The sequence below is a fragment of the Canis aureus genome, chromosome 21 (assembly GCF_053574225.1).
Source record: "Canis aureus isolate CA01 chromosome 21, VMU_Caureus_v.1.0, whole genome shotgun sequence".
Taxonomy (NCBI): domain Eukaryota; kingdom Metazoa; phylum Chordata; class Mammalia; order Carnivora; family Canidae; genus Canis; species Canis aureus.
The window spans coordinates 3,102,731-3,115,676 of NC_135631.1; the positions used below are offsets into that span (position 1 = coordinate 3,102,731).

The following is a 12,946-nucleotide window of genomic DNA, read 5'->3' on the forward strand; positions in this document are numbered from 1 at the left end:
TTGGAATGATCTGGGAACCCAGCCTTCGGGGCTTCTGGAGAGGTCACCTGAGACTGAGAATGAGCTTGAAGCCAAACAGTCACTTTTTGTTAAAAGGAAAATTTGTTTTTTTTATTTATGATAGTCACACAGAGAGAGAGAGAGAGGGGCAGAGGGAGAAGCAGGCTCCATGCACCAGGAGCCTGACGTGGGATTCGATCCTGGGTGTCCAGGATCACGCCCTGGGCCAAAGGCAGACGCTAAACCGCCGCGCCACCCAGGGATCCCGAAAGGAAAATTTGTAAGGCGCTTTATTGTGTGTGCCAGCTTCTGTTTTGAGCATTTACAAATACTTACCTCCTTAATGCTCAGAGCAGCACTCAGGTGATAATCATCCCTTTTCTGTAAGTAGGAACTGGGAGGCTCCGGAGAGCCTGGTATCACGTCGACGCCCTCTACTGGTAGGGGGTGGTCAGACTTCGAGCCCAGGCTTAAAACCACCCACTGTCCGAGCTGAAGACCCCGGGCAAGAGGATTTGGGGGAGAGAGCAGGGTTTGAAGAAGCAAGTGGGAACACAGAGGAGAGCAGTGCCAAGGCCTGCCTGAGCCCTAGTTGTTCAGGCTGTGGGGGAGTGCTGGCTGCTGGCACTAGCTCCACGTCGGGATGGCTACGGAGGTGGGGACCAAGGGATGGGCAGGGGTGGGGGCAGGGGGCCATGACTTTCCAGAACTGGGACCCCACCCTACCACAGCCGATTCCGGGTTGTTTCAGCGGCTCGCCCACCCCTTTGTCCCGCGGGGCCGACTCCCTCAGGAGGGCTGAGCCCAAGGGCCAGGCTGTCCCCAGGGACGCCGAGTGGAGGGTTCTTCCGATCCGTAGTGGACCTGGGAGATGCCGGGAGATTAGCGCGGCGCCTGACCGGGGAGGTGAGCCGGCAGATGTCCTGGCCGGGGCCGCGCCGCTGGCCACGCTGGCCGGCCGGCGGGGCAGAAGCAGGACTCGGGGCTGAGACTCCAGGCCGGACCCGGCGGCGACCCGCCTCGGGCTCCTCTGCCCCCCACCTGCCGAGACCGGACGGAATTGGGGGGCTGGGCGGCCGCAGGTAAGGGGCCGCGGGGCACGGCGCCGGCGGCGAGGGCGCGGCACGGAGGGAGGCGCGGCGCGGGAGGGGTTAAGCTTCGGAGGAGGGGGGCTTCTGGAGGCGGGGGGGGGTCCCAGCTCCGGCTGCCGCCCGCTCCGCCCCTGCCGCCGCCGCCGCCGCCGCCGCCTCCGCGGCCCAGCCGGCACCGGCGAGGCCGCGCGGGTGCCTGGGCCGCAGCCGCAGCCGCAGCCGCAGCCGCAGCCGCAGCAGAGCCGACAGTGAGTGCGGGGCCTGCGTGGGAAGGAGTGCGGGGCGCTGGCGGGACTCCCCGGCACCGAGGGGTGCGCAGGGGGCGCGCGTGGGCGCCTCCGGGAGGCGAGCGGCCGCGCATCCTGCGCCCGCACGCTCCCGGCGTCAGCGTGGAAGCCTCGGGAGGCCGTGGGAGCGGACGGCGGGTGTGCGGTGTGTGTGCGGGAGTGTGTGCACACGTGCGCGCGGACCTTCGGGGTGCCTCGGGCGGCGCGCACGCCCCCGAGGGTCCGGGCGTGCCCGTGAGCCCGGGGAGTGCGCAGGTGGAGCGTGTGCGTGCAGCCTGGGCAGCGGGGCAGGAGCGAGCCGCAGGGCGGAGCGTGGGCGCCCGGGCCTTTGTGCCCGCGTGTGTGCGCGTGGGCGCCGCCGCCCGCTGTCCCGGGGGCCGACATCCGTCCGGGAGGATGCTGCCCGGGTCTGGCCCTGATCGCTCCCGCGCGGCTCCTTCCCGGAACGCGGCACACTCCCTGCCCCCCGCCCGGCCTCGCCCCAGCGCAGCCACGGGACCAGCCCCTGGGTTCCTCGAAAGCCCTGCGGGGCGCCGGGAGACCCCGGAGGCTACGCGCCCGGCCCCCCGCGGGTCGCGGCGGAGCGGAGAAGAGGCGCGATGGCGAGAGAAGCGCGAAGATGCTGCGGCAGCCGCGGTGGAGGAGCCGGGACCCGCCATCCCCGTCCCCGCCCTGCGCGGTCCAGCCTCTCCTCCCGCTGCCCCTTCGCGCCTCCTCGCCCCCTCCGCCTCCTGCTCCGAAGCGGGTTCCTCACGCCCCTGCCAGGCCCGGCGCGGTCTCGCTCGCCCGCCTGTCCCTTGGCTGGCTCGGGCTCTCTTCCCCGCTCCACTCTCCTTCCTTTCCCTTCCCGGGCCCTCCTCGCATCTCGAGTCCTGGAGTCCTCGGACAGGGGCTGAGGGCCGGGCAGCGGAGGTAAGGGGGAGGACAGGGAGGGGGACGGGATGTGTCCTGGCAGAGGGATGCGAAGAGAGGACACTCCCCGGCAGTTAGTGCTGGGGGCTCCAGGACCTCTGGATGCGTGGGGTTTGGAGGAGGAGGGTGTAGGGGGGAGGAGGCCAAGTTACTGACCCCCGCATTCCTGGTTCTGTCCACAGTGACCGCTGCTCCCCAGGAGCCCCCTGCCCGGCCTCCCCAGGCAGGCGGAGGGATTGGCCGGGCCCCTGGGCGCGCCATGCGCAGCACCACACTCCTGGCACTGCTGGCGCTGGTCCTACTCTACTTGGTGTCTGGTGCCCTGGTGTTCCAGGCCCTGGAGCAGCCCCACGAGCAGCAGGCCCAGAGGGAGCTGGGGGAGGTCCGAGAAAAGTTCCTGAGGGCCCATCCGTGTGTGAGCGACCAGGACCTGGGGAGCTTCATCAAGGTGTGTGGGTGGGTGGGAGCCCCTTCAGCACTTGCCTGTGACCCCCTGAAATGTAGTTGCATGCCAGGGGGGGCCCAGACCGCCACCCCCCCACCCCCCGCCTTGAGGGCAGAGTATGGCTGAGGGGTACAGGGCAGAGGCTGGAATCCAGGTCTCTGTGTTTTCAATATGGTGGCCATGGGAACACTTGTCCACCTTGCCTCTCCCGGCATTGGATTGTCTCCTTCAGTTGTGATGGTGGTTGAGTGAAGGAACAAGTGAAGGAGGAAATGAATAAATGTCCGGAGCACATGAGATATGTTACATTTTCACAGGCCTAACTCATTGGTTCTGGGTTGCCGGATGAAATCCAGAGCACCCGGATAATTGTGAATTTTAGCCACTAAAAACTTAAAAAATAAATATGTCCCATGCAAATATTTTGGCAACCCTACATTGGCTTCTCTACTTCTTTGGAATCACAGAGGACTTGGAGATGCCCAAGAACGTTGTGAACAGTCCTCTACCCCATTGGAAAATGCTCTTATAGCTATATCCCTCCCAGTGGTTTCAGAGGCTGTCAGAGGACACATTCAGAGAGTTCCAGGATCCCCTAAACTTGCCACCATGGATACCAAGTTAAGCACCCCTTCTCCCCAGGACACATGCTTATGATAAGGAGGCTAGAGGAAGGGCAAGTGAGGAACCGGTTCAGCTTTGGTTCAGTGACTAAAGAAAGTGCTGGGCTTCAGCCTTCTGGGGGTACTATCAGAAAAGCACCTTAGTTGCTTTCTGTGATTTCTGAGTAACTCTCATATAAAATCCCTAAGGAGTAACTTTAATAAATTAATGTTTATTACTTTATTGAAGAGTACCCCTTTCCTTGCCTGTTCTTTTGGAGGGAGGAGCCATCACGGCAGGGAGGCCTCAGTGTCCCCCCCCCCCCCCGCCCCCCCTTCCCAAGGTGGCAGGGCCAGGAGCAGAGATGAGGGTGGGGTGGGGCCAGGACACAGGTGACTTGATGTTGTCTCTGACACTTCCAGAATGCCCACTGAGGCTCAGAGAGGCCTGGGGAGGAGAATGTGTCTGGCCAGACCACAGGGCAGAGGGAGGAAGGGAATCTGACCTATTTTATTTTCACGATGTAAATGCTTTTGTCCTGGATAAAAAAAGAAGAAAAGGAAGGGCAGAAATTACAAGTGTGGGCGACAGCTGCTTTCTCTTCCACAATTAGGCAGTCATGCAGCAAGTGTGCACCTACTGTGTGCTAGGTGCTGTGCTATACACCGTAGGTGAGCAGGGAAATTGGTAGAGGGGTGGACCAGATGCAGGCTCTACCCTAGAGAATGTCACTCTGGGATGAGGGGAGACAGATCCATGGAGAGACCACTGTAAGATTCAGTGGAAAGGGAGCTTTCCTTGCTTCCTTCTTTGTTAAACACCTGTTATATGCTGGCCCCTGAGCAAGGTGCTGGGGGCAAGGAGGGAGATGCCAGGGACCTTTGAGAGGAGCTGGTGATTGAAATGAGGCAGGTGAGCCCTGTAGAACTTAGAGATGTGTGATTGGTTTGCAACAGACCTGCCAGCAGAGGAACAGCATGGGCAAAGGCGTGGAAGTTGGAAAGCTCAGAGTGTTTTGCAGAACTCGGATTTAGCAGATGCCTAGTCATTCGAAGCAAAAATTAGAACACACAGGATGACAAAGGATTTTTTCCCCCTAAGTAGTGAATTTATTGGGAAAGTCTTGCAAAATAAAATTAAATCACTTTAAATCATACATTTCACTTCTTGGCTTCATTTAAAAATTGTGATTACAGGAAATGGTATCATCTCAGAAAATCTGGGGGTAAAGTCACTGCAACTTGGGTTTCACATGGGGGCCCCAGGAAAGAAGGCTGGGGAAAGGAAGGTGAGGACTAGATTGAGAAGGAGCTGAAATGCTGCGCTGGGAGTGTGGACTCTATGCTGCTACAGAAGGGAGCTGTGGAGGATTTAGAGCAGTCACTTTTAGGAAGATTAATTTGGAATGGGTCTTGCTAATGAGGATTGCAGTCAGAGAGGAAGAATGTGGTTTTTGAGCTCTCCCACTGCCTTTGTGCCTTGGCTCTGTGCTCTTGGGGGAAGGGCCCCTCTGCCTCCCCTGGTCCCCCATTATGCTCTGACCTCTGTCCCTTAAGGCAGACACTCTCAAAACGCAGACTCTGTCTCAAAGAGACCTGCAAGGTGGCAAGAGGGGCAGATACACAGCCATCTCATTAATTTAATCTTATTTACTGAGCACCTACTACGTAGCACAGGGTTTGGCTTGGATTTCAGTAGGGTGGGCGGGGGTTTGTGTGTCCATGAACCTTCAAATATTGGGGACAAAATTTGATGCTATATGAAGCTTCCTGGAGAAAGGGTCCCTAACTTCCATCAGATTTTCTAAGGCAAGTTGCTCAAACTCAGCTTCCCTAGGGGCGGTGGGAGTGGTGGGGTCTGTGGAAAGCTGAAAATCATGGCATGATCACTACTTGGGACTAATTTAACAAATGCACAGGGCTTATTTTGGCGTGAGTGCTTTAACTCTTCATAACTGTCTGAGATAGACACTAGTATCATCAGGCACAGAGTCAACTTGCCTGGGGTCACACTGCATGGACATTTGAACCCAGTGGTCCAGGTCTGTGCTCCTGAGCTCCGTAAATTTGAAATCTTTTGTGTGAAATGAAGGGGCAGATAACTAAAATCTTTCTGTTTTTTCTTAAGATTTATTTATGCATGAATGTATTCACTTATTTAGAGAAAGAGTGCTTTAGCACACGCAAAGGAGCACTCTAGCACGCACCACAGGAGCTCTAGCACAAACCACAGGTGCACTCCAGCATGCAGGAGGAGAGGGGTGGGGGGAAGGGGCAGAGGGAGGGGAGAGAGAGAATCCTAAGCAGACCCCCTGCAGAGTGTGAACCCCCCCAAGGGGGCTCAGTTTCAGGACCCTGAGATCATGAGCTGAACCAAATCAAGAGTCCCTTGATTTACCGACTAAGCCACCCAGGCACCCCAATTAAAATATTTCTGAAATAATGTGGAGGTCAAACACAACTGAGCCACCGGATTTTGCAGTGTCTACTCTGAGGGGGAAGACGGGAGGGAAGGGGAGAGTGGGGAGGGGATGGAGGACACCTCTCTGGAGACTGGTGGGCCGGGGGCTTGGCCAGGACAGTAAGGAGGGACTGAGGTTCCTCCTTCTGCGCCTTGTCCTGCAGGAGGTGGCTGATGCCCTGGGAGGGGGTGCGAACCCTGATACCAACTCAACCAGTAACAACAACCACTCAGCCTGGGACCTGGGCAGCGCCTTCTTTTTCTCAGGCACCATCATCACCACCATCGGTGGGGGAGGGGACTGGGCATGGGAGGGGGGCAAGGGGCCGCTGGGTTTTCTCCTGGGGGAAGGTGCAAAGGGAGGAAGTGGGTGCCAGGCAACCCCTAGACCTCCTGCACGGCCCCTCTGCCCAGGCTACGGCAACGCGGCCCTGCGCACGGATGCTGGGCGCCTCTTCTGCATCTTTTATGCGCTGGTGGGGATCCCGCTGTTCGGGATCCTGCTGGCAGGGGTCGGGGACCGGCTGGGCTCCTCTCTGCGCCGTGGCATCGGTCACATCGAAGCCATCTTCCTGGTGAGCTGCTCCTCGCCCTGCGCGCCCTTGCGCTGAGCTTGGGTTACCCTTCCCTACGTCCCCGCCCCGCACGTGAGCGCCGGCCTCCGGGCGTCTCGGCCGCGGGAGCCTGGCGCACAGGCTTCCGGAGGAGGGGGTGTGGGGCGTGTGCCTGGAGGTTTTGGCGACTCCTCGGGTCCTGCCCATTGCTCCTCCCTGCAGAAGTGGCATGTGCCACCGGAGCTGGTGCGAATACTATCCGCGGTGCTCTTCCTGCTCATCGGCTGCCTGCTCTTTGTTCTCACGCCCACGTTCGTGTTCTGCTACGTGGAGGGCTGGAGCAAGCTGGAGGCCATCTACTTCGTCGTAGTGACGCTCACCACGGTGGGCTTCGGGGACTATGTGGCCGGTGAGGCCACCTTTCTTGTGCTGCACTTCCCTCTCCACTTTATTCATGCCCTGGGGCCCTGCACTCTTGCTTCTTCCTCCAAATTCCTTGTGGTGTGTGTGCGCTCACAGGCGCTGGGTCCAATCCCTACCTGCACTCACGGAATGCACCTTTGGAATGCACCTTTGCGTTTTTGCACGGTTGCAACACCTCATTTGCTCTTACATTCTTGCATGTCTGCACCCCATGCATGTGCACACATATATTAAGTGCACCCCTCACACATCACATTCTTATATATGTGCACCCCTTCCATATGCTCACATTTGGAGGTGTGAGCACACTCACTTGCATATTATTATGTGGCACATCTTTAGGTAATGCACACTTGTCTTGCATGCATTCACACACTCTAGCACATACTCACTGATTGCCCTGGGGAGGCAGATCCTCTCACTGAGCTGGGAAGAGGGGCCATGAACCAGCAGCTCACAGGCTTAAAGTTTGCCCCACAATCAACATTCTTCTGGCCTCCCCGGTGGTATCCCAGGCGCCAGCCCCAACCAGGGCAATGCAGCCTACCAGCCGCTGGTGTGGTTCTGGATCCTGCTCGGCCTGGCCTACTTCGCCTCTGTACTCACCACCATCGGGAACTGGCTGCGAGTAGTGTCCCGCCGCACTCGGGCAGAGGTAGGCGCCCCTGGGTCGGTGCTGCTCTTGTGCTGTGCACTGATGCATTGTACCCTAACGGCGGGTTGATCAGTCCACCTCCCTTCCAGAGTGTGGGCCTCTCAAGGCAGGGACCGAGTACCCCTGCAACGTGCATCCGGTCCAGGAGCAAAGGGTTAAACTTGGACCGGTTGCAGATGACTCCATCTCTGCTCCCATGAATAGGGTTGTGAGATTTGGAAAAAAAACAAAAAAACAGGAAGCCCAGTTAAATGTGACTTTCAGATAAATTATAGATAATATGTTAGTGTAAGTAAGTCCCAAATGTTGCCCCGAGAGAGACACGCATATATTAAAATTAAAATTTTATTTGTCCTTTATCTGAAAGTCACATTTAACTGGGCGACCTGTGTTGTGTCACCCTACTGGGCGCTCCAGCCCGAGGAGCTAGTTCGATAGAGGCGCAAAGGTCTCTAGGGGGCACCGGAAGGGTAGCTGACATAAAACTGGGGCTTTCTAGAGAAGCTCCTGGAGAGGAGCGGATGGAGGAGAGGAGACTGTGTAGCTGGGTGATGAGCCTTTCCCCCCGCCCTGGCGGTCTGAGACTGGAGGAGCAGGGGGACGAGAGGGGTCCGTGTCCGACTGGCGAACGGGCAGGTTCCCGGGGTTGCAGAGGCGGTCGAGGACCCGCGGCCGAGGGCTGCCTTTACTCCCCGCGCAGATGGGCGGCCTCACAGCGCAGGCCGCCAGCTGGACCGGCACGGTGACGGCGCGGGTGACCCAGCGAGTCGGGCCCACGGCGCCACCGCCGCTGGAGAAGGAGCGGCCGTTCCTGCCTCCACCGCCGCGCTCGGCGCCGCCCGCCGGCAGGCCCCCGTCCCCGCTCCCCGTGAAGGCCGAGCCGCCCTCGCCGTCCTCCCCGTCCACCCCGCCCTCGGCCTCCGCGCTGGATTACCCCAGCGAGAACCTGGCCTTCATCGACGAGTCCTCCGACACGCAGAGCGAGCGCGGCTGCGCGCTGCCCCGCGCGCCACGGGGCCGCCGCCGCCCCCCCAACCCTCCCCGGAAGCCCGTGCGGCCGCGGGAGAAAGGCGGACCGGTGTAGGGGCGGGACCCCCGGCCTGGGCCTCTCCAAGGGCTCGGCTCTCGCGCTCTCCCCGGCATGCTCTGTTTGTTTGACCAAAGAGGCCTCGGGACCGCACCGAGGCCTGGGGAGGAGGCTGCGGGTTGCCACTCCCCGCCCCGGCCCTCTCCTCACTTCATCCGTTTGCAGACCCCATGGCTTTCTGTCTCGCTGTTCGGCTGGGCCCGTCCCCCACACCTCACGACTGTGCCTCAAAAGCCTGCATCAATAAACGAAAAACAGTTTGCACCGCTGCGGGCGTGCGCGCTCCGGGGACGCGAGGGGCTGTGGGAGTGCTTGCGTCGGCTCGGGCCACCTCCGGGACAATCCCGGCCTCGTGTGACCCCCGAGCCGAGCCCCCCACCTCCCCCACTCCCCACGGCTTGGGCCCCTGTCTCTGCCGGAGGCTACCAGGCAGGGTCGGGAATAGGAACGTGCCAAGGTGGGCGGCGAGTCTGCGACCTCAGCACGGACTCGGGGAGGCGGGGTGGGGCGGAGATAAAGGCTCCAGGGGCGGGGGGGGGGGGGCTGCAGATTGAACTCCCTCGCGAGGCCCGCAGCGCTGCGCCATTCGGAGCGGGACCTGGCCCCTCCCCGCTCCTGGAGCGTGACCCCTTGCGGCGACGCGGTCCGTTGGGGCAAAGCATGGAGGAAAAGCCTTTCAAAGTAAGGACTCTTTCCGGGCCCCCTCCCCCGGTGAGCCCCCAGCCTGGGTCCAGCCCGGGTCCCTGGCCCGGGCAGCTCCCATCGAGCCCCGAGCTGACCCGACGATGACCCGACGACCGAGTCAAAGCCCTGGCGGGGCTCAGGGTCCCCGCCCCCAGCCTGCCCGTCTTCTCCTTCCCGAGTCCCCGCGGCCCGTGGCTGCCCTCGTTGTATGTGGCCCACAGGCGTCTTTGGGTAGCCATGGCTCAGACGACTCGAGCCCAGACAACGACATCCGGAATCTGTGGACCAGGGCCACGCTGTCGCAGCCGGAGCTGAATGTGCCGCGGTCCAAGATCTGCGATGACTCGGACGCGGAGGGCAGCAGCCTGGGCAGCAAGACTCGCCAGTGGTACAGTCGGAAGGCCGGCCGCGAGTCGGATGGCGGTTGGGAAGGATGGGAGGACGGAGAGGACAAGGACGGCTTCAGGCGGGAGGGTCTCCACGAGCACTTGTCTTTGGAGATGGAGCTGCGTCGGGGCAGCATCCTGGGAAGCCATCTGGAGGAAGACGTCGATTCCAAGACCGAGAGCGGTCAGTGTGGCCTCACAGGGCTGTGGAGATCCACAGGGCAGGGGGCTGGCCAGGACCTCGATATCTGTTGCTGTGAAGTTGAGGGTGCGGGGTGGGGTGGGGACTGTAGGATCCGCTTCCAGGATTCTCTTCCCCCGACGGGCGCCGGTTATCTTTTACGCTTTTAAATCGACCAGACATTCTTGGAGCGCCCCCTACCGGGCAGGCGTCATACAAAGTCCTGGGGCCAAGGCACGCCAGGTCCGAGAGACACCCGCGAAAATGCGCCAAGGCAGCGCGGGAGAAGCAGGACCGGGCTTTTAATGGAATTACTGGGGTAGTTAAGAGGAGGGAGTTATTTCTTTGTGTATGGATTTGCTGTCGTTGAGGAGGTGCCTGTCTTTCATTCACACGGTCATTGGCCACAGTTTTTTTTTTTCTTTTTTTTTTTTTAAGATTTTATTTATGTACTTGAGAGAGAGAGAGAGAGAACAAGTAGGGGAGCAGCAAAGGGAGAGGAAAAAGCAGGCTCTCCAATGAGCAGGGAGCCAGATGTGGGGCTTGGTCCCAGGACCCTGGGATTATGACCCCAGCCTAAGGCAGACCTTCAACCAACTGAGCCACCCAGGTGCCCCCACTGGCTACAATTTTAAGTGTCTCCTTCTTGCTGGGCACTGTCTGAGACTTGCCCCTGCTCCCCAGCTCTTACATCAGGGGATTGCAATGGATAATATTGTAATTGCCGTTTATTGAGTGCTTGCTGTGTGTGCCTGGCACTGGCACTGGACTTCCTTTGCATGATGGTCTTAAACTTCAGCACCTCCATAAGGGGATATTCTTATTACTCCATTTTACAAATAGAACTTGAGGGTTACAAAGTCACTGCTCCTAAGCTCACCTAATGGGGTAGTCAGAACTGGAATCTCTGTGGGTGGGACAATAAAGCCCAGGGAAATAAACTACTGTCCTGTACTGTTTCCCGGTAAGGTGGCACCTGGAGCTGGTCACTCTGAAGGTCACTCCCCCCACCACAAGCCTGACCATAAATTTCCTCTGCTCCAGGGAAAACCTAGCAGTTTGCAGATCACTGATCTCTCTTTTTCTCTTCTCCCAGAAGTATCTTCCTCAGAGTCATCGCTCAGTATCTCGAAGCACACACCCCATCGAGCCTACTGGATAGAGCAGCAGAACAGGGTTAGAAACACCCAGGAAGATTGGGGATTTTAGTGGGGTGGGGATGGGCAATTTGGGGTTGCAGAGGTGAAGGGGGGAGGGTGGTTTGTAGAGTGGAGGGGCAGGCAGGTTGGTTGGGGGTCTTGAGGCTAGAGGGAGCAGGTGGGGCATTTCAGCTCTGGGCAGGGCTGGGGTTCCTGGGACATCTGAGCCTCTTGCTGCCTCTCCAGCTGCCACTGCCTCTGATGGAAGTCATGGAGAATGAAGCTCTGGAAATCCTCACCAAAGCCCTCTGGAGTGAGCGCTTTCCCCCAGCTCCCACAAGAGACCCTGGGGGATTTTGCTGGGCTTGGGCCTCTGGGAGTGGGGTTTCAGGATGTGCATGCCTTGTCAGATTCCCCTAACACCCACAAGTATTCCAGGAGCCCTACCAAAAGTAAAAAATGGGGGGACTGGGCACAGGGACACCCAGTCAGGAAAAAGCATGGGTGACTTTCAGGGGCCTGGGCTCCAGCCTTAACGCAGCCCCTCTCTAGCTAACTCGGCTTTTCTAAAGCTGTTTCTACACTCCCTACTCTTTGTGTGACCTTGGCTCCCTCCCTCGGGTGCTACGAGGAACCACTGGACAATGGATTATTTGGGTAAAAGTCCCCTCCTTTGCCCTGCTTATAATTTAAGACAGGGTTGCTGGCTAATTGCTTAGAGTAGGTGGCCCAGGAGGTGTCCACAGAGCTGCCAGCTACCACAGTTTAGGCCTGCAACACTCTAACCTTGTCCTCACCATTGCTCCACCTCAACACTCGCATCCTCCTCCACATCCCCCATCTGTTTAGCGTACAGGTGTATAACTTGACCCTTAAAAAAAAAAAAACCTGTCAGGGCCCAGCACCTTGGAGATCCAGTTTCCCAGACTAACACAGAACCGAGTGCCAAGCGTTCCTGCCACCCCAAGTCACCCGCGGTTCCTCAAATCTCACATGCAGCGACGCTGCGGGGGAGGCCATGCCCCTGCTCACTGCTCTGAGCGGAGCTCTGTCCTCCAGGCTACCGGTCAGGGATTGGCCGGGATCACTTCCTGACCAAGCAGCTGCAGCGATACATCGAGGGGCTCAAGAGGCGTCGGAGCAAGAGGCTGCACCTCGTAACGTATTGAGAACGCCGCTTCCGGCTCAAGTGACCGACAGCCCGACTCCAGCCCCCCGCCCCTGTCCCGTCCCCAGACCCAAGCCTGACCCCGTCCACGTGGAATTTGAGTCCTAAAGAAATAAAAGACTGTGCACGGTCGGTGAGTCAGTGCGTGGCTGCCCGCGTGAGGCGGACGCATGTGGCTCCGCCCTTCCCCGTGACCTTCACTCGGTCACCGCAGTGACCTTGAGCGTTCTCCGTCCAGGCCCTATTGGCTCCTCCTTCCCGGGACTCGCAATCCAGGACTTCTTGCATGTTTTATGTCTGCTTCTCCCGGCTCCGGTCGAGCAGCTGTGTGGGGATATTGGCTCTGCGGTCCGAGTGCCTCATCGTGTAATCTTGAGGGAAGGGGGAGAAGGTAAAGGGGTAGCGCCTTTCCTCCAGTTTGGGTGCGCTAGGCCCCGCCCCTCATGCATATGCAGTTACACGAGCCTCCCCGCTGCCCCGCCCTCTCATTTGCATATGCAAGTCTCTCCCTGCCCCGCAGCTGCGGCCGCAGAACCGCCTCGTCCACTCCTCTCGCGCGCAGCGCGCCCCGCCCCTCGTTACGTAAGACCGCCGCTGGTTCCAACACCCCCGCGGAGCCTCCAGGTCTCCGCTGGCCTCGCCCCTCAGCCGCCGCCTTCCCCAGTGCGCCGCCCCGGCTCGGCGGCGGTGGGCGGGGCCCTCGCGAAGGTCCGCCCCCTGGCGCCGCCGGCTCCGCCCCGACCGGTCCGGGCACGCAGGCGCCGCCGCTCCACTTGTCTGATTAGCATAGAGCGCCAAGGCCCGCCCCCTGCTTTGCATGCGCAGGCCGGCCCCACCCCCGCTGTCAGCTGGAGGAAGCAGAGTAGGAAGC

General features: G+C 59.7%; 2 protein-coding genes across 13 annotated transcripts; both read left to right on the plus strand.

The window, feature by feature from the left end:
* Positions 1-497: 497 nt before the first annotated feature.
* KCNK4 (potassium two pore domain channel subfamily K member 4) lies at positions 498-8,785 on the plus strand. Of its 12 annotated transcripts, none has more exons than XM_077862206.1 (7): positions 498-655; positions 2,625-2,738; positions 5,963-6,086; positions 6,213-6,373; positions 6,575-6,761; positions 7,291-7,430; positions 8,131-8,785. In XM_077862206.1, exons 1-7 carry the CDS (start codon positions 644-646, stop codon positions 8,512-8,514), a joined length of 1,122 nt encoding a protein of 373 aa, XP_077718332.1. In that variant the 5' UTR covers positions 498-643; the 3' UTR covers positions 8,515-8,785. The 12 variants fall into 12 exon arrangements, with proteins under 12 accessions (XP_077718332.1, XP_077718326.1, XP_077718325.1 ...); XM_077862200.1 differs by lacking the exon at positions 5,963-6,086 and adding an exon at positions 860-1,082 and having other exon boundaries at positions 517-655; positions 2,473-2,738; XM_077862199.1 differs by lacking the exon at positions 5,963-6,086 and adding an exon at positions 752-1,082 and having other exon boundaries at positions 518-655; positions 2,473-2,738.
* Positions 8,786-9,045: 260 nt separating this feature from the next.
* CATSPERZ (catsper channel auxiliary subunit zeta) lies at positions 9,046-12,207 on the plus strand. The gene is made up of 5 exons (XM_077862210.1): positions 9,046-9,198; positions 9,423-9,771; positions 10,865-10,944; positions 11,154-11,220; positions 11,967-12,207. Exons 1-5 carry the CDS (start codon positions 9,178-9,180, stop codon positions 12,074-12,076), a joined length of 627 nt encoding a protein of 208 aa, XP_077718336.1. The 5' UTR covers positions 9,046-9,177; the 3' UTR covers positions 12,077-12,207.
* Positions 12,208-12,946: the final 739 nt, after the last annotated feature.